The 24,629-nt window shown below is 42.8% G+C and overlaps 1 protein-coding gene and 1 long non-coding RNA gene across 2 annotated transcripts; both read right to left on the bottom strand.

Annotated features, from left to right (window-relative positions):
- Nucleotides 1-1,178: 1,178 nt before the first annotated feature.
- On the bottom strand, nt 1,179-3,446 carry LOC145867115 (NLR family CARD domain-containing protein 3-like). The gene is made up of 2 exons (XM_082971164.1): nt 1,647-3,446; nt 1,179-1,383 (listed from the first exon to the last, which is right to left on the bottom strand). Exons 1-2 carry the CDS (start codon nt 3,035-3,037, stop codon nt 1,194-1,196), a joined length of 1,581 nt encoding a protein of 526 aa, XP_082827290.1. The 5' UTR covers nt 3,038-3,446; the 3' UTR covers nt 1,179-1,193.
- A 1,788-nt stretch (nt 3,447-5,234) lies between these two features.
- On the bottom strand, nt 5,235-16,423 carry LOC123732670 (uncharacterized). Its single transcript, XR_014383217.1, has 4 exons — nt 16,291-16,423; nt 11,704-11,802; nt 6,097-6,213; nt 5,235-5,319 (listed from the first exon to the last, which is right to left on the bottom strand). It is a non-coding gene; the product is annotated as an uncharacterized LOC123732670 (long non-coding RNA).
- Nucleotides 16,424-24,629: the final 8,206 nt, after the last annotated feature.

Here is a 24,629-nt window from a genome sequence, read left to right as displayed (position 1 = left end):
ATTATAGACTGATCCTTTCTTTGTCAGTGGGCAAACGTACAAAATCAGCAGGGGATCAAATACTTTTTTCCCCCACTGTATATGGGGCTTTGGTGACAAAACGGATGGCACTGTGATAGACTGCATCCAATTTATTGAGTAGGGTATTTGGAGGCTATTTTGTAAATGACATCGCCGAAGTCGAGGATCGGTAGGATGGTCAGTTTTATAAGGGTATGTTTGGCCGCATGAGTGAAGGATGCTATGTTGCGAAATAGGAAGCCAATTCTAGATTTAATTTTGGATTGGAGATGCTTATAGTGAGTCTGGAAGGAGAGTTTACAGTCTAACCAGACACCTAGGTATTTGTAGTTGTCCACATATTCTAAGTCAGAACCGTCCAGAGTAGTGATGCTGGACAGGCGGGCAGGTGCAGGCAGCGATCGGTTGAAGAGCATGCATTTAGTTTTACTTGTATTTAAGAGCAGTTGGAGGCCACGGAAGGAGAGCTGTATGGCATTGAAGCTCGTCTGGAGGTTAGTTAACACAGTGTCCAAAGAAGGGCCAGAAGTATACAGAATAACACCAATAACAGAGGGGGTCTGATCTTTGTGCCTCTGTAACTTTCTCATTCATCATCATTCACGATTCATTCATGATTATTCATAATCATGGTAGCATCCACATGAATGTATTAGTGTTCAGAAACATCTTCTATTCTTACTGACAATACAAGTGAAGTGACTCCAAAATGACAGGACATTATTCACCATTCAGTTTCTATTAGGAAAAAACACAATCCAAAACACAACCAAGACAATCTGCAAATGCATTCAACAAGTTAGTAGAATCACAAGCTTGATGTAATCACTGCAGGCATGGAATATGGGACTAAATACTGAACTTATGACTACTTTAATACAATATAAGTGAATTTGTCCGAATATGTACAACTTTTTCAAATGGGAGAACTAAATACATAAAGTGCTGTCCTTTCTTAACAGTAACACAGCTATGTATGAAAATACCCTCAAATAAAAGGTGACATTCTGTACTGTCACCTGATATGAAAAATTCTATCTCAAATCCAAAATGCTGGAGCATAGCACCACATTTAAAACTATAAGCTTCACTGTCCAAACACATATGGTGTGGACTATGTGTGCCTGGTAAACACATGTGGATCTGGTGAACAGTTATCACTTGTTGACCAACTACAGGAATACTGACCTCAGAGTCTCCAGTCTGCAGTGTGGATCCTCCAGTCCAGCAGAGAGCAGCTTCACTCCTGAATCCTTCAGGTCATTGTTACTCAGGTCCAGCTCTCTCAGGTGTGAGGGGTTTGACTCCAGAGCTGAGATCAGAGAAGCACAGCCTTCCTCTGTGACTCCACAGCCTGACAGCCTGCAACGAGATCATCATGACTTCACAAACATACTGTTAATTTAATGAGTAGTGTAGAAGGACAATGGACGATGCATTTGGTTTATTCTCTCAAACAACATATAGATTTGTATGGTCATAATGTTATACTAATGTGAAAATCAATGCATTTATTCAATATGTTATTCAATATAATATTATATACATATTACACTACATATTTTTCTCTAAACTGAATATTGCTTCCTGATGATTAGTTCTTGTATGTCATTTTATGTACTCACAGAGCAGCTCTGGAGGCTTTGACCACTGGCAGCAGCCTCAGAAGACCTTCCTCTGATCTGGAGTATTTCTTCAGGTCAAACACATCCAGCTCCTTTTCTGAAGTCAGCAACACAAAGACCAGAGCTGACCACTGTGCAGGTGACAGGTTGGGTTTTGAGAGACTTCCTGATCTCAGGTAGCTTTGGATCTCCTCCACTAGAGAATGGTCATTCAGTTCATTCAGACAGTGGAACAGATTGATGCTCCTCTCTGGAGAGGGATTCTCCCTGATCTTCTCCTTGATGTACTTGACTGTTTCTTCATGGGTCTGTGAGCTGATTCTTGTCTTTGTCAGTAGACCTCGTAAGTGCTTCTGATTGGACTCCAGTGAGAGGCCCAGAAGGAAGCGGAGGAAAAGGTCCAGGTTTCCTGTCTCACTTTGTAAGGCTTTATCCACAGCACTCTTGTAGACAGTAACTTCAGTAACTTCAGGCTTGTCTCTGAACAGCGAGAAAAAGTATCTGAACATTGATTGTGGTTTGTCCATTAGATTCTCATTGTTGTTGATGAATGAGAGGAACACATACACAGCAGCCAGAAACTCCTGAATGCTCAGATGAACGAAGCAGTACACCTTGTCCTGGTACAGCACACATTCCTCTTTAAAGAGCTGTGTGCACAATCCTGAGTACACTGAGGCTTCATTGACATCAATGCCAGCCTCTTTCAGGTCTTTTTCATAGAAAATCAGATTGCCCTTCACTAGCTGTTGAAAAGCCAGTTTTCCCAGTGACAGAATGCTCTCGTTATTCAAGTGTGGATCTGTCTCTTCTTTCCCAAGATACTTTTCATTCTTCTGGTTGGTATGAAACACCACAAGGTGTGTGTACATCTCAGTCAGAGTCTTGGGCATCTCTTCTCTCTTATGTTTCAGCATGTGTTCGAGGACTGTTGCAGAAATCCAACAGAAGACTGGAATGTGGCACATGATGTGGAGGCTCCTTGATGTCTTTATGTGTGAGATGATTCTGCTGGCCAGCTCCTCATCACTGAATCTCTTCCTGAAGTACTCCTCCTTCTGTGGGTCATTGAACCCTCGTACCTCTGTCACCTGGTCAACACACCCTGAAGGGATCTTATTGGCTGCTGCAGGTCGGGTAGTTATCCAGAGGAGAGCAGAGGGAAGCAGATTTCCCTTGATGAGATTTGTCATCAGAACATCCACTGAGGTTGACTCTGTGACGTCACAACAGATCTTGTTCTTCTGGAAGTCTAGGGGCAGTCGGCACTCATCCAGACCATCAAAGATGAACAGAACTTTGTACTTGTTGTAGATGGAGATTCCTGATTGTTTGGTTTCCATTGAGAAGTGATAGAGAAGTTCAATCAAAGTGTGTTTGTCCTCTTTCATCAAATTCAGCTCCCGAAAAGGGAATGAAAATACAAATTGAACATCCTGATTTGCTTTTCCTTCAGCCCAGTCCAGAATGAACTTCTGCACAGAGACTGTTTTTCCAATGCCAGCGACTCCCTTTGTCAGCACAGTTCTGATACGTTTGTCTTGTCCAGTTAAGGGTTTGAAGATGTCGTTACATTTGACTGCAGTCTCTGGTCTTGCTTGTTTCCTGGTTGTTGTCTCAATCTGTCTCAGCTCATGTTCATTATTGACCTCTCCTGTTCCTCCCTCTGTGATGTAGAGCTCTGTGTAGATCTTATTGAGAAGTGTTGGGTTTCCTTGTTTAGCGATCCCCTCAAATACACATTGAAACTTCTTCTTTAGATTAGATTTGAGTTCACGTTGGCAAATCACAGCAAGCTCATCTGAATCTAGAAATAACACAGAGGATATTAATATTACATCTGTTTTAATGCCTACAGTATTGTAGGACTGTTATAAAGTTTAAATTATAATAATTTATTCTCTTCACTGACTATAAAAATCTGTAAATGTTTTCATAATGCATTACAGACTGGTGTGACTGATTCAATTATTATTGGTATTATTGATGGTATTATTAATGCAGCTCCGTCTCAGGTTCTGCTGTTGTGCAGTGGTTGCACATCCTTTCCTCTACAGGGAGCCAGGTTTTCCTGTGTCTCTCTCTCTGCCTCTCTGGCTCCCTCTCTCTGTGGCTCCCTCTCTGTGGCTCCCTCTCTGTGGCTCCCTCTCTGTGGCTCCCTCTCTGTGGCTCCCTCTCTGTGGCTCCCTCTCTGTGGCTCTCTCTCTGTGGCTCCCTCTCTGTGGCTCCCTCTCTGTGGCTCTCTCTCTGTGGCTCTCTCTCTGTGGCTCTCTCTCTGTGGCTCGCTCTCTGTGGCTCTCTCTCTGTGGCTCTCTCTCTGTGGCTCTCTCTCTGTGGCTCGCTCTCTGTGGCTCTCTCTCTGTGGCTCTCTCTCTGTGGCTCTCTCTCTGTGGCTCTCTCTCTGTGGATCTCTCTCTGTGGCTCTCTCTCTGTGGCTCTCTCTCTGTGGCTCTCTCTCTGTGGCTCTCTCTCTGTGGCTCTCTCTCTGTGGCTCTCTCTCTGTGGCTCTCTCTCTGTGGCTCTCTCTCTGTGGCTCTCTCTCTGTGGCTCTCTCTCTGTGGCTCTCTCTCTGTGGATCTCTCTCTGTGGCTCTCTCTCTGTGGCTCTCTCTCTGTGGATCTCTCTCTGTGGATCTCTCTCTCTGGCTCTCCTCTCTCTGGCTCTCCTCTCTCTGGTTACCCTCTCTCCTCTCTCTGGCTCTCCTCTTGCTCTCCTCTCTCTGGCTCTCCTCTCTCTGGCTCTCCTCTCTCTGGTTACCCTCTCTCCTCTCTCTGGCTCTCCTCTGGCTCTCCTCTCTCCTCTGGCTCTCCTCTCTCCTCTGGCTCTCCTCTCTCCTCTGGCTCTCCTCTCTCCTCTGGCTCTCCTCTCTCTGGCTCTCCTCTCTCTGGCTCTCCTCTCTCTGGCTCTCCTCTCTCCTCTGGCTCTCCTCTCTCTGGCTCTCCTCTCTCCTCTGGCTCTCCTCTCTCCTCTGGCTCTCCTCTCTCTGGCTCTCCTCTCTCTGGCTCTCCTCTCTCTGGCTCTCCTCACTCTCCTCTCTCTCTCTCTCTGTCTCTGTCTCTCTCTCTAAATTAATCAACACAACACATCCCTGCTGCTACTTGATGAGGTCCCTAGGTGTTGTGTTAAGGCTGCTACAATATCACTGAGTTACACAGCTACTTTAGCTGTACTTTAGCTGCAGCTTTTAAATGTTATAAAACAGCATTCAACATGAGGCAGACAGATCTTACATTTCTCCAGTGTGTCAGCAAGCTCCTTCTGGTTCATTTTCCTCAGGACGTGCAGTGTGATCTTCAGAGCCCCCTCTCTGGCACTGCTCTCCTGCTTCTCATCTTCAGCATCCACCACTTCCTCATCCTGCTTCTGACTCTCAAAGCCTTCTGGGAGTTCTGGACTAAGAATCCTCTTGAACATCTTCAGCTCGTTCTTCACAAATGTCATCATTTTCTCTTCAAGCAACTAAAATAAATCAAGTAAATAAGTTAAGCAAGAGAATAAATGCTTTCTCATTAACACAATAATGAATGATTGACAGATCAACTTTACTTGAGGTAAACAAAAACAAATGTACATAACAGGACCACATACACTGAATATAGAGTCCAGGTCTGTTTGATGACTCTGGGAAGACTGACCACTGAGAATCTCTGACTCTGATCTCTCCTGTTGGTTTCTGTGGACAAAACATGAGATTACATCTCCTCATCCAGGGAGTGAGTGAGTACGGACAGACAAACAGACAGACATAGACAGAAAGCGGGACAGACAGTCAGAGACAGACAGACAGAAAGAGACAGACAGAGACACAGACAGACAGACAGACAAACAGAGATAGACAGAGACAGACAGACAGACACAGACAGAAACATACAGACAAAGAGAGACAAACAGACAGAAAGCGGGACAGACAGTCAGAGACAAGCAAAGACAGACACAGAGACAGACAAAGACAGACAGACACATACAGACAGAAACAGCCACAGAGACAGTGAGACACAGACAGACAGACAGACAGACAGACAGACAGACAGACAGACAGACAGACAGACAGACAGACAGACAGACAGACAGACAGACAGACAGACAGACAGACAGACAGACAGACAGACAGACAGACACACAGACACAGAGACAGACACAGAGAGACAGAGAGACACGCACAGACAGACAGACAGACAGACAGACAGACAGACAGACAGACAGACAGACAGACAGACAGACAGACAGACAGACAGACAGACAGACAGGCAGACAGACAGACAGACAGACAGACAGATACAGGGAGGGAATGTGGTGTTTGTTTAATATTGTTTTAGGACTATGAAAATGGACAAAAGTATTAGCCTATGGATTATGAAAACAACCAAAAGAAATGTGAAAATGTGAGAGGAGAAATGACTAGAGACAGTGTTGTTTAACTCACTGACCATGACCCATGAGTTCTTCTTACCTTTGTTCAGTAGAAACGTCTCCCTCTCTAAAGTTTATAGGTAGACCCATAGACCAGTCACTCTTCATGGACACACAGCTGGGAACAGGGGAGGCTGGTCTCTCCTGCTTGATTGGACTTCAACACAACAGAGACAAACATTACATCTCTCATCTACTCTGATCTCAGATGGGAAACATAAGAAGAGCTCTGGATCAGACAGACAGACAGACAGACAGACAGACAGACAGACAGACAGACAGACAGACAGACAGACAGACAGACAGACAGACAGACAGACAGACAGACAGACAGACAGACAGACAGACAGACAGAGACACAGAGACACAGCGACAGAGAGACACAGAGACACAGAGACACAGACACATAGCCAGACACAGAGACAGATAGACAGACACACAGACGGACAGAGAAAGACACGCATACAGACATAGACAGACACACAGACAGCAAAATACACACAGACAGAGACAGACACAGACAGACAGAGACAGACAGACAGACAGACAGACAGACAGACAGACAGACAGACAGACACAGACAGACAGCGACACATAGAGACAGACAGACAGGCAGAGAGACAGGCAGAGAGACAGGCAAAGAGACAGAGACAGACACACAGACACAGACATGCAGACAGAGACAGACAGACAGACAGACAGACAGACAGACAGACAGACAGACAGACAGACAGACAGACAGACAGACACAGAGACACAGAGACAGACAGACACAGCGACAGAGAGACACAGAGACAGAGAGACACAGACACACAGCCAGACAGAGACAGATAGACAGACACACAGACGGACAGAGACAGACACACAGACAGACATAGACAGACACACAGACAGAGACAGACACAGACAGACAGAGACAGATACAGACAGACAGACAGACAGGCAGAGCGACAGGCAAAGCGACAGACAGACTGACAGACAGACAGACAGACAGACAGACAGACAGACAGACAGACAGACAGACAGACAGACAGACAGACAGACAGACAGACAGACAGACAGACACAGAGACACAGAGACAGACAGACACAGCGACAGAGAGACACAGAGACAGAGAGACACAGACACACAGCCAGACAGAGACAGATAGACAGACACACAGACGGACAGAGACAGACACACAGACAGACATAGACAGACACACAGACAGAGACAGACACAGACAGACAGAGACAGATACAGACAGACAGACAGACAGGCAGAGCGACAGGCAAAGCGACAGACAGACAGACAGACAGACAGACAGACAGACAGACAGACAGACAGACAGACAGACAGACAGACAGACAGACAGACAGACAGACAGACAGACACAGAGACAGAGACACAGAGACAGACAGACACAGCGACAGAGAGACACAGAGACAGAGAGACACAGACACACAGACATGCAGAGAGAGACACAGACAGACAGACAGACAGACAGACAGACAGACAGACAGACAGACAGACAGACAGACAGACAGACAGACAGACAGACAGACAGACAGACAGACAGACAGACAGACACAGAGACAGAGACACAGAGACAGACAGACACAGCGACAGAGAGACAGACAAAGAGACAGAGACAGACACAGACACATGATGCTCATGTTTTGAAATTATTAAATTATACTTCATTCATTAATATAACGATTATCAATAAGTCTGAACATTAATTTAGTCACCTCTAGTTGAGAAAAATGTATTTTCCAGGTACATTCATTGTCAAATTCATCAACCAGCATCGAGCCGCTCTGTCTTCTCTCTCTAGTAGTCAATTCAGCCCCGGTAAAAAGCTGGTGTCGTCACTCTGCCTTCTCTCTCTAGTAGTCAACTCAGCCCCAGTAAAAAGCTGGTGTCGTCGCTCTGTCTTCTCTCTCTAGTAGTCAACTCAGCCCCGGTAAAAAGCTGGTGTCTTCACTCTGCCTTCTCTCTCTAGTAGTCAACTCAGCCCCAGTAAAAAGCTAGTGTCTTCACCCTGCCTTCTCTCTCTAGTAGTCAACTCAGCCCCGGTAAAAAGCTGGTGTCGTCGCTCTGCCTTCTCCAGGGGCATGTTGAGGTAAATTTACTAACCGGGAGGGTTGAATTATGTAATTTATTGGCCGGCTGGATGATGCACTCTTGTCTTTTCTATTCCGAGGTTGTTTACTCGCAATATCAGATATTAAGATGACTTTTTATAATGCATGTATACTAAGGTTGAGGTTCTGACTAGTGATAATTTACCCGGGGTTCAATACCTGCTATAGTCACTATTATTTTGCTCTCCCAAAAGCAACACAGCCCTAAAACGAGATATATAGCTAACTAAAGTAATGAGTGACCATTTTAGAAAATCATGGGACATATAGTCTGTGGTTGCATGCTATTTTATGTTAATCATATTGCTGCTTGTAGCCTATAACTGATGCTTCGTGGTCTTATGCTGCCATCTATTGGAAATATTTAGCAATTAAAAGGTATTAATTTACTTACAGACATTGGTGAGCTAGCTAGGATAACTAGGATGCTGCTGGTAGAGTAGCTAGCTAGCTTACCTAGCAGTACCGACTAGCTAGTATATCTAGGATGCTGCTGGTAGAGTAGCTAGCTAGCTTACCTAGCAGTACCGACTAGCTAGGATATCTAGGATGCTGCTGGTAGAGTAGCTAGCTAGCTTACCTAGCAGTACCGACTAGCTAGGATATCTAGGATGCTGCTGGTAGAGTAGCTAGCTAGCTTACCCAGCTGTACCGACTAGCTAGGATATCTAGGATGCTGCTGGTAGAGTAGCTAGCTAGCTTACCTAGCTGTACCGACTAGCTAGGATAACTAGGATGCTGCTGGTAGAGTAGCTAGCTAGCTTACCTAGCAGTACCGACTAGCTAGGATATCTAGGATGCTGCTGGTAGAGTAGCTAGCTAGCTTACCTAGCAGTACCGACTAGCTAGGATATCTAGGATGCTGCTGGTAGAGTAGCTAGCTAGCTTACCCACGCTGTACCGACTAGCTAGGATAACTAGGATGCTGCTGGTAGAGTAGTTAGCTAGTTTACCTAGCTGTACCGACTAGCTAGGATAACTAGGATGCTGCTGGTAGAGTAGCTATCTAGCTTACCTAGCTGTACCGACTAGCTAGGATAACTAGGATGCTGCTGGTAGAGTAGCTAGCTAGCTTACCTAGCAGTACCGACTAGCTAGGATATCTAGGATGCTGCTGGTAGAGTAGCTAGCTAGCTTACCTAGCAGTACCGACTAGCTAGGATATCTAGGATGCTGCTGGTAGAGTAGCTAGCTAGCTTACCCAGCTGTACCGACTAGCTAGGATAACTAGGATGCTGCTGGTAGAGTAGTTAGCTAGTTTACCTAGCTGTACCGACTAGCTAGGATAACTAGGATGCTGCTGGTAGAGTAGCTATCTAGCTTACCTAGCTGTACCGACTAGCTAGGATAACTAGGATGCTGCTGGTAGAGTAGCTAGCTAGCTTACCCAGCTGTACCGACAAGCTAGGATAACTAGGATGCTGCTGGTAGAGTAGCTAGCTAGCTTACCCAGCTGTACCGACTAGCTAGGATAACTAGGATGCTGCTGGTAGAGTAGCTAGCTAGCTTACCTAGCTAAACCGACTAGCTAGGATAACTAGGATGCTGCTGGTAGAGTAGCTCGCTAGCTTACCTAGCTGTACCGACTAGCTAGGATAACTAGGATGCTGCTGGTAGAGTAGCTATCTAGCTTACCTAGCTAAACCGACTAGCTAGGATAACTAGGATGCTGCTGGTAGAGTAGCTCGCTAGCTTACCTAGCTGTACCGACTAGCTAGGATAACTAGGATGCTGCTGGTAGAGTAGCTAGCTAGCTAGCTTACCTAGCTGTACCGACTAGCTTGGCTAGCTAGCAGGACGTTCGTCTGTCGTTTGTCTCGATGATGATGACGAATCCGGTGAACCACAAAATGAAACAAGGATAGAGAGTGAGAAGGATCTGGCTACAGTCATACTGTCCCTGACCGTAAAGCTAAAAGCTAATTGAACAATAAACTTCAGCGTCTCAACACTGTAACAAACTCAGTCGTTAGATCACCTCAGCCAACTCTGCACGTAACCGGACAATATGTTTGGCGCCACACCGGACGAGGACAGTTCTGTACGGGGACGCGGACAGTTCCAGAACGTGGACATGAGCAGTGCCACACAATCAACTAAACCCAGTCTTTACAGTGGGTTACATTAGTAATATTCATTTTTCTTTATGTTAAACAAACATTTATTATAACAATATTTTGAGATCTGGGCCCATATCCACAAAGCGTCTCAGAGTAGAAAATTGGTCGTATAAGTGCTGAGAATACAGACATTTTACACTTCTGGGTATAAATGAAAGCTATGCATGAAGTCTCTACTCCCACCTAGTCAGCAGATATTTAGGACACCTCGTGAGCTGTCCTAAGTAGTTAAGAGTTAACAGCAGGTGTCTTGATAATACTATAGAATAATGCAGCGAGTCAGTGGTTCCTGCACCACATGTAAATACTTTGGGGTAGTAAAAATATTGTTTTCTATTTCTATATGATCAATCCATTAATAATATAGACCTACATGCAACAGTATGTCTTGTGCTTTTGACAATGATTTATGTATAATAATTATGGAAATTTATTATGAATAATATGTATGTGTAATATTTATGTATAATATTTATGTATTATATTTATGTATTATATTTATGTATAATATTTATGTGAAATATTTATGTATACTATTTATGTGTAATATTTATGTGTAATATTTATGTATAATATTTATGTATAAAATTTATGTATAATATTTATGTGTAATATTTATGTATGATATTTATGTGTAATATTTATGTATAATATGTATGTATCACAAGTGATACCATGTATGTCTGCATAGCATTTTGTCTTCATTTTGGCAGATTAACTCATGCTTATTTCTGAAGATTATCTCTGGTTTTCACCCAGAGGCTAAGGAGTTGGAGCTGTGGCGGGATTTGAACCTGTGTTTGAAAGGTGGCTGGTTCGAATCCTTGGCCGAGTGCTGAAATAAACAGGTGGAATTGATCTGACCACTGCAGGGCTGCTGGGTTCACATCCTCAAAACAATCACCATTCGTTGATCAGAACTCTAGAGGTTCTTCTTCACTGAACCCAAAAATATATATCACTTTTAGTGGTTCCATATATTAAGGAAGTGATATAAGCCTTTTTGGTTCTATAAGGAACCTTCTTTTCTAAGAGTGTATAATAAACACGTTTTTCATTTGATTATTTAATTATCTACATCATGTTATTTCAAGATAACCCTTTGGAGCGCAACATCACGTTGTTAAAAAATTATCCTAAATTGGGCATGGCTATAAATTGGCTTTAAAATTGGCAATTGAAGGCATCTAGGGTGTTCCAGCTAAACAATGGATGTATAGCGTTTTGCAATAAAAATTAAAATTATACACAATCCTAAGCTATTAATTAAAAATCTGAGAACAGTAATATTGAAGGTACCCATAAGCAGCCATTTCTGATTAAAAACAAACGTGAACATTTTTGGAAATATCATTTTTGAAATAAACTATTAATAATTCTTAAACAAAATTGTCATCTCACCTCTTAGATTTGGTGTCATGTTCCCCAGAAAGACTCATTTTAGAGGCAGGGTCCCCCTCCTCTCTCTCCCCAAAGAGACTCATTTTAGAGACAGGACCCCTAAACAGAGATCCAGCATGTTGGTTGTGGTTAACACAGTAACAACTAAACAGAGATCCAGCATGTTGGTTGTGGTTAACACAGTGACAACTAAACAGAGATCCAGCATGTTGGTTGTGGTTAACACAGTAACAACTAAACAGAGATCCAGCATGTTGGTTGTGATTAACACAGTGACAACTAAACAGAGATCCAGCATGTTGGTTGTGGTTAACACAGTGACAACTAAACAGAGATCCAACATGTTGGTTGTGGCTAACACAGTGACAACTAAACAGAGATCCAGCATGTTGGTTGTGGTTAACACAGTGACAACTAAACAGAGATCCAGCATGTTGGTTGTGGTTAACACAGTGACAACTAAACAGAGATCCAACATGTTGGTTGTGGTTAACACAGTGACAACTAAACAGAGATCCAGCATGTTGGTTGTGGTTAACACAGTGACAACTAGTTCTTGACTGTCAATAGTTCTCATGTATTCATTATCTCTTAGAGAAATAAAACATTTACTAACAGACATAGAAACAGTCAGGTGATTTAATGCATCACATGAACATGTAGTTGTGACATTTCATCTCCATGGTAACTGTCAATAATAATAATTATAAGTCACTGTTTGTTATTAAGGTAGTTATAGACAGTACAGCAACAATAATAATAATAATAATAATAATAATAATAATAATAATAATAAGTCACTGTTTGTTAAGGTAGTTATAGACAGAACAGCAACAATAATAATAATAATAATAATAATAATAACAACAACAATAATAATAATAATAATAATAATAATAATAATTAGTCACTGTTTGTTAAGGTAGTTATAGACAGAACAGCAACAATAATAATAATAATAATAATAATAATAATAATAATAATAAGTCACTGTTTGTTAAGGTAGTTATAGACAGAACATCAACACAAGGCCATGTCTCACACTTATTTGTATTCACTAACAGTAGGCTATTTATTGTCTTTCAATCTGTTATTTTCTAAATGTATCTGAGAATGTAGACAGAAGGGCTAAAACGGACATGATTGATCTGAGGGGGAAATCATTGATCCATTTAGAAAGGTTTTTTGCATCAAGTAAGAGATTTTAAATAATGTAAAGTAGGCTAGGTTATAATGTATAATAGTGGTTTGTTAGTGATATGTAGATCAAGGTCTATACCTCGGCTATAACCTACTTATCTTAGATGACCAGCCTAAACCTGTTCAAGTCAGTTCACATAATGTTATAGGCCTACCAGTAGCAGGACAGAGCATGTACACTATATATACAAAAGTATGTGGACACCCCTTCAAATTAGTGGATTCGGCTTATTCAGCCACACCCGTTGCTGACAGGTGTATAAAATCGAGAAGACAGCCATGTAATCTCCATAGACAAAAATTGGCAGTAGAATGACCCGTACTGAAGAGCTCAGTGACTTTCAATGTGGCACCATCATAGGATGCCACCTTTCCAACAAGTCAGTTTGTCAAATTCCTGCTGTAAGTGCTGTTATTGTGAAGTGGAAACGTCTAGGAGCAACAACGGCTCAACCGTGAAGTGGTAGGCCACACAAGTTCACAGGCCTGCCGAGTGCGGAAGCGCTGTCCTCGGTTGCAACACTCACTTCTGAGTTCCAAACTGCAACGTCAGCAAAATAACTGTTCGTTGGGAGCTTCATGAAATTAGTTTCCATTGCCGAGCAGCCGCACACAAGATCACCATGCGCAATACCAAGCATCGGCTTGAGTGGTGTAAAGCTCGCCGCCATTGGACACTGGAGCAGTGGAAACGTGATCTTTGGAGTTATGAATCACGCTTCACCATCTGGCAGTCCGACGGACAGGTGGAGGAGGAATTATGGTCTGGGGCTGTTTTTCATGGTTCAGGCCCCCTAGTTCTAGTGAAGATAAATCTTAACGCTACAGAATAAAATGACATTCTAGACGATTCTGTGCTTCCAACTTTGTGGCAACAGTTTGGGGAAGTCCCTTTCCTGTTTCAGCATGACAATGTCCCCGTGCACAAAGCGAGGTCCATACAGAAATGGCTTGTCGAGATCGGTGAGGAAGAACTTGACTGGCCTGCACAGAGCCCTGACCTCAACCCCATCGAACACCTTTGGGATGAATTGGAACACCGACTGCGAGCCAGGCCTAATCACCCAACATCAGTGCCCGACCTCCCTAATGCTCTTGTGGCTGAATGGAAGCAAGTCCCTCCAGCAATGTTTCAACATCTTGAGGAAAGCCTTCCCAGAAGAGTGGAGGCTGTTATAGCAGCAAAGCGGGGGACAAACTCCATATTAATGCCCATGATTTTGGAATGAGATGTCCTGCTATATTCTCGACTAGCAGGTGTCCACACCATAATGTATATAACCTAATCAAAATCAAATCAAATGTTATTGGTCACAAGGTCTGAGCGGCATAGACTAAGATACAGTAGAAAAGTATTCTATTTTTAACAACTTTTACTTTTACTTCACTACATTCTTAAAGAAAAATATGTACTTTTTACTCCATACATTTTCCTGACACCCAAAAGTGTCAACATTTTGAATGCTTAGCAGAACAGGAAAATGGTCCAATTCACACACTTATCAAGATAACATCCCTGGTCATCCCTACTGCCTCTGATCTGGAGGACTCACTAAACAGAGAACATCCCTGGTCATCCCTACTGCCTCTGATCTGGAGGACTCACTAAACAGAGAACATCCCTGGTCATCCCTACTGCCTCTGATCTGGAGGACTCACTAAACAGAGAACATCCCTGGTCATCCCTACTGCCTCTGATCTGGCAGACTCACTAAACAGAGAACATCACTGGTCATCTCTACTGCCTCTGATCTGGAGGACTCACTAAACAGAGAACATCCCTGGTCATCTCTACTGCCTCTGATCTGGAGGACTCACTAAACAGAGAACATCCCTGGTCATCCCTACTGCCTCTGATCTGGAGGACTCACTAAACAGAGAACATCCCTGGTCATCTCTACTGCCTCTGATCTGGAGGACTCACAATACAGAGAACATCCCTGGTCATCTCTACTGCCTCTGATCTGGAGGACTCACTAAACAGAGAACATCCCTGGTCATCCCTACTGCCTCTGATCTGGAGGACTCACTAAACAGAGAACATCCCTGGTCATCCCTACTGCCTCTGATCTGGAGGACTCACTAAACAGAGAACATCCCTGGTCATCCCTACTACCTCTGATCTGGAGGACTCACTAAACAGAGAACATCCCTGGTCATCCCTACTGCCTCTGATCTGGAGGACTCACTAAACAGAGAACATCCCTGGTCATCCCTACTGCTTCTGATCTGGAGGACTCACTAAACAGAGAACATCCCTGGTCATCCCTACTGCCTCTGATCTGGAGGACTCACTAAACACAAATGCTTTGTTTTTAAATGATGTCTGAGTGTTGGAGTGTGACCCTGTCTGACCATAAGTTAAAATAACAAGAAAATTGTGCCGTCTGGTTTGCTTAATGAAAGGAATTTTTAATTATTACTACTTTACTTTTACTTTTGATGCTTATTATGTATATTTTAGCAATTACATTTACTTTTGATACTTAATCATATTTGAAACCAAATACTTTGACTTTTACTGAATAAGTATTTTACTGGGTGACTTTCCCTTTTAATTGAGTCATTTTCTATTAAGGTATCTTTACTTTTACTCCAGTATGAGAATTGAGTACTTTTTCCACCGCTGTTCTATCGTTCTAGAGACATATGAGCCACAGTTTCAACAGACATTTTGTAACTGCGTAGGCTACAAAGTTACTTTCAGTTTCATATAAGGAAATAAAGCAACGGTCACTGGGTGAATTCGTTTTGCATTGCCCGGCTCCCCGGGTGCGCAGAGTTTACGCATTTTAGACCATTCCATTGTTCCTTAAAATAAAACTCCACTCACCTGTAGCACCGGGCCATGCAAAACGAACTTCCCACTGTCGCAGGGCACTGAGACACAGAGTTCTAAACCCAGACGCGTTTCTTCAAGACATCTCTCTTACATTATTTTAGCTAAACATATAATTTACTGGAAACCAAGTTTAGCTGTGTTTTTCCCTCCAGAATGTGAGTTATTGTAGGACTTTAATAATTGTTAACAGGCCTACAAACCCAAAAGGGTTTAATTTGAGAATGTTAATTTGTATGCCTCAAATATTAAACTGTCTTAAAATATTTAATGATTAGTTGAATCAGGTGTGTAAGTGCTGGTAAGAACAAAAGGATTGAGAAACCCTGAGATAAACATAAAACCATATAATGTAAAAGCTCCTCCGCCATCTTTACCAGACGTTTTACTGATAACATGTAGACCTACTGATTAGTTTCCACTTTGAAAACTGCTGTCTGTCAGCAACTCAGCTCAAGTAGCAGTTCTACTAACTAGTAATATCTCATTCCTAGTATTCATTCTCTTACTCTGTCCATTAGAATAAATTAATGTTCAGAAATACTTACTTTATTTTTCAATAATCTCCATATAGTGTTTTCTGCTCTGTCGTCTCAAAATGGATCCTGAACAAAAGAACAACTTTACTTTCTGTTTCAATCAGCCGTCTCCCCACCCTGAAAATAAAGTGTTTTATTGGTATCTTCCACTAGATGGCAGTAAACACCAGCTGTAACTACACTTTATAACTATGTGTTCGGTTTCATACAGGCAGTGTCCCAGAGTTGGATTGCTGATCTAGGATCAGGTCCCCCTCTCCATGTAATCTGATTCATTATGATCTAGGATCAGGTCCCCCCTCTCCATGTAATCTGATTCATTATGATCTAGGATCAGGTCCCCCCTCTCCATGTAATCTGATTCATTATGATCTAGGATCAGGTCCTCCTCTCCATGTAATCTGATTCATTTTGATCTAGGATCAGGTCCCCCCTCTCCATGTAATCTGATTCATTATGATCTAGTATCAGGTCCCTCCTCTCCATGTAATCTGATTCATTATGATCTAGGATCAGGTCCCCTCTCTACATGTAATCTGATTCATTATGATATAGGATCAGGTCCCTCCTCTCCATGTAATCTGATTCATTATGATATAGGATCAGGTCCCCCTCTCCATGTAATCTGATTCATTATGATCTAGGATCAGGTCCCCCCTCTCCATGTAATCTGATTCATTATGATCTAGGATCAGGTCCTCCTCTCCATGTAATCTGATTCATTATGACATAGGATCAGGTCCCCCCTCTCCATGTTATCTGATTCATTATGATCTAGGATCAGGTCCCCCCTCTCCATGTAATCTGATTCATTATGATCTAGGATCAGGTCCCCCTCTCGATGTAATCTGATTCATTATGATCTAGGATCAGGTCCCCCCTCTCCATGTAATCTGATTCATTATGATCTAGGATCAGGTCCCTCCTCTCCATGTAATCTGATTCATTATGATCTAGGATCAGGTCCCTCCTCTCCATGTAATCTGATTCATTATGATCTAGGATCAGGTCCCCCCTCTCCATTTAATCTGATTCATTATGATCTAGGATCAGGTCCCCCTCTCCATGTAATCTGATTCATTATGACATAGGATCAGGTCCCCCCTCTCCATGTAATCTGATTCATTATGATCTAGGATCAGGTCCCCCCTCTCCATGTAATCTGATTCATTATGATCTAGGATCAGGTCCCCCTCTCCATGTAATCTGATTCATTATGATCTAGGATCAGGTCCCCCTCTCCATGTAATCTGATTCATTATGATCTAGGATCAGGTCCCCCCTCTCCATGTAATCTGATTCATTATGATCTAGGATCAGGTCCCTCCTCTCCATGTAATCTGATTCATTATGATCTAGGATCAGGTCCCTCCTCTCCATGTAATCTGATTCATTATGATCTAGGATCAGGTCCCCCCTCTCCATGTAATCTGATTCATTATGATCTAGGATCAGGTCCCCCCTCTCCATGTAATCTGATTCATTATGATCTAGGATCAGGTCCCCCCTCTCCATGTAATCTGATTCATTATGATCTAGGATTGGGTCCCCCCTCTCCATGTAATCTGATTCATTATGATCTAGGATCAGGTCCCCCCTCTCCATGTAATCTGATTCATTATGATCTAGGATCAGGTCCCTCCTCCATGTAATCTGATTCATTATGATCTAGGATCAGGTCCCCCCTCTCCATGTAATCTGATTCATTATGATCTAGGATTGGGTCCCCCCTCTCCATGTAATCTGATTCATTATGATCTAGGATCAGGTCCCCCCCTCTCCATGTAATCTGATTCATTATGATCTAGGATCAGGTCCCCCCCTCTCCATGTAATCTGATTCATTATGATCTAGGATCAGGTCCTTCCTCTTCTTGAGAGAACTAATCCAAAATGAGTCGAAAGGTCAAGTGATTCTCTTCCTGAGAAGAAGCTGACAGCCTTCAAACAGAGCAAAAAAAGTGGTCCCAAAAAATATGTCAAAATGAATAAAAAAATTATACAGCTGTCTTTAATAAGATCAAACTGAACTAACTGCTATCTTGAAATGTTGAAAAATTGTTTTTAAATCGCTCAGTCTTATCACTCAATATGAGTCAAAATCTGTCACTTCCAGGAGTGCTCATTTTGTCAAAAATGAAAAAATGAAAAAAAGAACAACTCACAGCTGTGTTAATAGACCCAACTCAAACATCTGCTATCTTGAAATGTCCAAAAAAGGTATTTAAATGGGCCTACCAGTAGGGCTGGGCGATATATCGATATAAAAAATATATCGATATATTTTAAATGTGATATGAAATTAGACCATTTCGCATATATCGATATAGTTGAAATTTGCGCTTTGATCCTAGCTCCAAGCAAGCTGCAGACCCGGAGCTCTCTGCGCTGCTCCCCGCGCCTCCTCTTTCATGCACAGAGGGCGGAGGGGCAGGAACAGACACTTCAACAAACATGGAGGAAGCAACAGCGTCTGCGGAGCGTTTTGACGAGGAATTGGTTAGTAAAAGAAAAAGCATTGGCTCAGTAATTTGGAGATGGTTCGGATTCAAAGTATCAGATGAGCAACAAAATCACGTTATATGTAGGCAGTGCCATAAAAAAGTTACAGCCAGGGGTGGAAGCACTACAAATATTTTTCACCACCTAAAACAGTGGCACAAACTGCAATACGAAGAGTGTGTGAAACTGCGCGCTGCAGAAGCCCCAGCCGCAAGCCGTCGACAACCCGGAAAAGCCCCGAAACAAAGCTCACTGCAAACTTCATTTTCCCGCAGTGTGCCTAATGAAAAGAAAATTGGCAAGTGGTGTACTATAACTACAGCGGTGTCCTATCACATTGCTAAAGATATGGTCCCTGTTGAAACTGTGGAACAAGTCGGATTCAAAAAAGCTACTGAAAACTATGGACCCGAGATATGAGCTTCCCAACTACTTTACACGAGAAGCACTGCCACAAATGTCCACTGAAGTCAGGCAGAGCCTTGCTGACCGGCTCGCTAACGGGACCCATTTTGGCGTTGACCAGCGATATGTGGGTCGAGCAGGACAATGTGAGCCTTTACATGAAGCGTGACATGTTCACTTCATTCAACGACTGGGGGAGATGAAAACAGCGTCGTGTCTCCAAAACAAGTTATTTCCCCCCAGGATCACACCGGTGAGCATATAGCTGAGGCCTCGCAGGACGCAAGCTGGGAAACTCCAAGAAAAGCATCCGGTTGCTATAACAACCGCCAACGGGAGCGACGTGGTCAGAGCGGTGGAGCTGAACGATGAGGATGCAGTGCTTCGGTCAGACTACACTTGGCTATTGGGGAGTGCAGTGTTTTATTAAGGACTATTCACATATTTTACTTTAAAGAAAAAAACATATTCAAATATTAGTTTTTCATTATTTTCCTTTGTGTCTGTCTGCAACTTGTTTTGTTTTATGCTGCTGTCTTGGCCAAAAATGGATTAATAAAACACAAAACATAAAGTGCTAAAAGTAAAATCACTTACAATACAGGATGGTAGATTTCAGAACCATATTTATTAGGTTATTGGATAAGAATTAGTGATGCATTGATGTGTTTACCACTTTAATGTTACAGCTGGTAAAGGTGAGGTAATTATGACTTTAAAATGCTGGTTAGCCTGTTGATATCATCAAGGTAACATATTTAGTTATTATGATAGACTATAGTTTTTTCTCTGGATTGAAGAGCCAACTGCAAAGTAACTAGAAACTAATGTTGACACGTAGGTAGGCCTAAACATTGTGGAGTTTTTAGTGGAGTAGAAATATGAAGTAGCATTAAATACTAAGCATAAATACTAAGAACAAGAACGAAACATCAGTAAATGTACATACAGTATAGTCATCATTTATAAATTATACAAAAATAATAATACATACAAATCACTTACAGGATTCAAATTCACAAAATAAATGAATATAATATTTGATATTTATGATTAGGACTGGCGTTGATTAAAAAAAATAAACTATGAAACAAGAAAATAATAATGTAGAATATTTCTAAAGCTTGATTTTGGAAAGCACTTAGTTGTATGAGTGTGTTAAAGTGAAAACAGAGTCAAATTTTCTCGCATAAGCACATTTGTTTAATAGTTTTTTTATGTTTCTGACAGGACATGGCATGAATGACAAGCGCGTCACCCGGGCCATTTCTCTGTGCAAGAGAATTGTAAGCTGTTTTTGGTACAGCTGGAAGAAAAGGAGACATCTTGCTGAAGTCCAGATTCAGCTGGGTCTGCCAAGTCACCAACTCATAACCGAGTCTGCCACACGCTGGGGATCAAGGCAGCAGATGATAGAGAGAGTCCTGGAGCAGGAAGGAGCACTGGCCAAAGTCCTGTCTAATGACAAAAAGACCAGGCACCTTGTCCCTACCTGGCAGGACTTAGAGGTCCTAGAAGCAGTCCAAAAGGTCCTGAAACCTCTCCAGGACTTTACCGATGCTTTGTCAGGTGAGGAGTACGTCACTCTATCATATGTAAAACCTGTGCTGCACCTTTTTAACGAAAGTCTCCTGGCATGTGAAGAGGGTGATAGCGAGCTTTGCAAATCGATCAAGACCAGCATTGTTGAGTACCTCAACCACAAGTATTCTGACCCAGCCACTACTGACCTATTGGAGATGGCTTCATTTGTGGATCCACGCTTCAGGGCCACCTATATCCCAAGTGAAAAAGTTGATGCATTGAAGCACAGAGCTGTCTTGGAGGTGGAGACGCTACTGGCTGATCAGAGCAGCTGTCAACCGCCTTACCTACGTGTGCCAACTGTGCCTGAGCCTGCAGATGGAGAAGCAGCAGTGGCACCAAAAGCTAAGACACTGGCAAGCAGCGCACAGCCACCACCACTGCGCCACCAACCAAGAGGGAGGCTATTGAAAATGAACTGTCAAGTTACTTGCAGTCAGCAAGTGTGGAGAGTGACACTGATCCCCTCAAGTGGTGGAAGGATCATGAAGTTGTCTTTCCAGCTCTGAGCCACCTGGCAAAAAAAAGTATCTCTTGGTACCAGCTACCAGTTCACCCTCCGAAAGGGTTTTCAGCTGCAGTGGCAATATCGTGACCTGCCACAGAGCATCTCTGAAGCCGGATGCCGTTGACAGGCTGGTGTTTCTCGCACAAAATCTTTAAACGAAGGAGGACACGCTTGTCTTCTAATGTCTACCTCAAGACAGCATTACTGTTTATCAAAGTAAAAAAAGAGGGGGAAAATGTTTATTGAGTTGATAGTCTGTTTCTTGTGCAACTGGTTGAGGCTGTTCAGATAAGAAATTGAGTTAACAAAAAGCAAATGGTAATGTCAGGCTGATGTTTAAAAAACATTTTCTCAAACTGAGCACTTTATTTTGTTCTTTATTTATATATAATTGCTGCCCTTACTAGTGTTTGTCATATTTTATTATTTTGTAATGTTCGTTATTTGCATCTGTGGATTTGTTAGAAAGGAGAAGAAATCTGTAATTTGATTTTAATATAGCCATTTAAAGTTGTCAAACTAAAAAAAAAGTTGACTTTTCTCATAAATATATATAATATTTATTTCAGAAAAAGATAGGCCTATTTTATTTTATAGGCTATTTTTTAATAAGATATTTGTATTTATTTTTAAATGTGCACCTTATGGAGCTTTGATTTCAAAAAGGTCGTCCTGTTGTTCTACAGTGTTTATGTTTACATGTTATTGTTATTTGAACAGCTGAGCATTTAATCTGAACCAGGTGAAGAGCCCTGTTTATTATTTAGTCATTTGATTTTTCAACTGTTCACTGAAATAGCCGCTTTCAATAAAACTACTTGAGACATGTCATATCTGGCTTTGACTTTGACTGAACATTTGCTCTCACTTTGCAGAAAAAATATCAGGATATATATCTTATATCGATATTCAGCCTAAATATATCACACACAGGAATACACACTCTGAGCCTGCACTTGCATGTTTTGCTCACCTCATTCTTTAAAAAAAACTAGGTTTGAGTTGTGGTATCCACTCAGATTAAAGGTGGGTTCATCTGCTCTGTTCCCGAAGTGTGGTCTCCCTCAGATCCCAAGTTAGAGGGATCCCTCGTGCACCATTTACCCAGGTCATCAGGAGCCAGGTCATTTACCCACGTCGTCAGGTCATTTACCCAGGTCATCAGGAGCCAGGTCATTTACCCAGGTCATCAGGAGCCAGGTCATTTACCCAGGTCATCAGGAGTCAGGTCATTTACCCAGGTCGTCAGGAGCCAGGTCATTTACCCAGGTCGTCAGGAGTCAGGTCATTTACCCAGGTCGTCAGGAGTCAGGTCATTTACCCAGGTCATCAGGAGCCAGGTCATTTACCCAGGTCGTCAGGAGCCAGGTCATTTACCCAGGTCGTCAGGAGCCAGGTCATTTACCCAGGTCGTCAGGAACCAGGTCATTTACCCAGGTCGTCAGGAGTCAGGTCATTTACCCAGGTCATCAGGAGCCAGGTCATTTACCCAGGTCGTCAGGAGCCAGGTCATTTACCCAGGTCGTCAGGAGCCAGGTCATTTACCCAGGTCGTCAGGAACCAGGTCATTTACCCAGGTCGTCAGGAGCCAGGCCATTTACCCAGGTCGTCAGGAGCCAGGTCATTTACCCAGGTCGTCAGGAGTCAGGTCATTTACCCAGGTCATCAGGAGTCAGGTCATTTACCCAGGTCGTCAGGTCATTTACCCAGGTCGTCAGGAGTCAGGTCATTTACCCAGGTCGTCAGGAGTCAGGTCATTTACCCAGGTCGTCAGGAGTCAGGTCATCAGGAGTCAGGTCATTTACCCAGGTCGTCAGGAGCCAGGTCATTTACCCAGGTCGTCAGGAGCCAGGTCATTTACCCAGGTCATCAGGAGTCAGGTCATTTACCCAGGTTGTCAGGTCATTTACCCAGGTCGTCAGGAGCCAGGTCATTTACCCAGGTCGTCAGGAGTCAGGTCCTTTACCCAGGTCATCAGGAGCCAGGTCATTTACCCAGGTCATCAGGAGCCAGGTCATCAGGAGTCAGGTCATTTACCCAGGTCGTCAGGAGCCAGGTCATTTACCCAGGTCGTCAGGAGCCAGGTCATTTACCCAGGTCGTCAGGAGCCAGGTCATTTACCCAGGTCATCAGGAGCCAGGTCATTTACCCAGGTCGTCAGGAGCCAGGTCATTTACCCAGGTCATCAGGAGCCAGGTCATTTACCCAGGTCGTCAGTCACCAAGTCAAGATTCACGTTCCCATCGCCAAATGTGGTTGTTAATTTCTTTAATATCAAATGAGACAAACTTATCACACAAGTCAGAGTTATAGTTAAACTAAATCTTTATTCACTTAATAATAAGGGAGCAGGTCAATACAACATACAATTATAAAGTGAATCAATTGAGTGCTCTACGATAATGATGGCTGGTCGACGAATCACTCCCAGATGATTCATTGAGAGCCATGAGACAAAAGTACCAAGGTCTTTTGCACCCCTTTCAACCTACATGACAAACAACAGATGTATAGAACGGGTCACAAGGTTAAGATTTGTATGAAAGATACTTATAATTCTCAGCAGACAGTATCTGCTGTAAAAACAGTACTCTTTGTGTAGAGACCAGGGTCTGGCCCTGAGGTCATCTCTCCCTGGTACCATATAGAACAGAAACATTAACTCATGTTCTGGAATGCGGTCTCTTTAGGTTTTATCACCCAAAAGACATTGTAAATCTCCTGTCAGTGTTTTCTCCCAGAGGCCCATCCTCAGTAGAACACAGACACAATAGTTCTAAGAACCCTCTATTCAGTTGCATCAAACAAACATTTGATGCAATAAAAGTACAATAACATAATCTTGCAATTTTGCTCTCAGTGTCCACTGAAAGTTGACTAGTAACAACAACTGGGACCTAAAAGACACCCACCATGAGACCCACTAAATCTGCCCAAGAAGAGGAAAACAAAAGAAAAACCCACACCAAACTTAAAGACAGGAAGCAAACCAAAAAGGTAGAGCAACTAAAGGTGTTGACTCTCCACATGTATCAAGACAACTGGAGCACTGGGCCAGACACTCTTAAATAGAACCTGGACCAGCTCAGGTGAAACACCTTCCCACTAACGAGATGGACAAGCCAGCACAGGTGTAACACATACTGACTAACGAGGTGACACCAATCAGTGCGTCCTACGTGCTAACGAGCTGGACGTGCTAGACGTGCTAACGAGCTAGACGTGCTAACGAGCTAGACGTGCTAAAGTCCAACCTCAAAACATAAATGGAAAAACCAAAGCCTGTAACACCTTCCCCCTTAAGACAACAAATATATCATATATTTTTGTTGGACAAGTTTGCTCACCAC

Source organism: Salmo salar, unplaced genomic scaffold (genome assembly GCF_965601325.2).
Source record: "Salmo salar unplaced genomic scaffold, fSalSal1 ptg000206l, whole genome shotgun sequence".
NCBI lineage: Eukaryota > Metazoa > Chordata > Actinopteri > Salmoniformes > Salmonidae > Salmo > Salmo salar.
The sequence above is the reverse complement of the archived record's forward strand: the minus strand, read 5'-3'. Positions and strand labels throughout refer to the sequence as shown.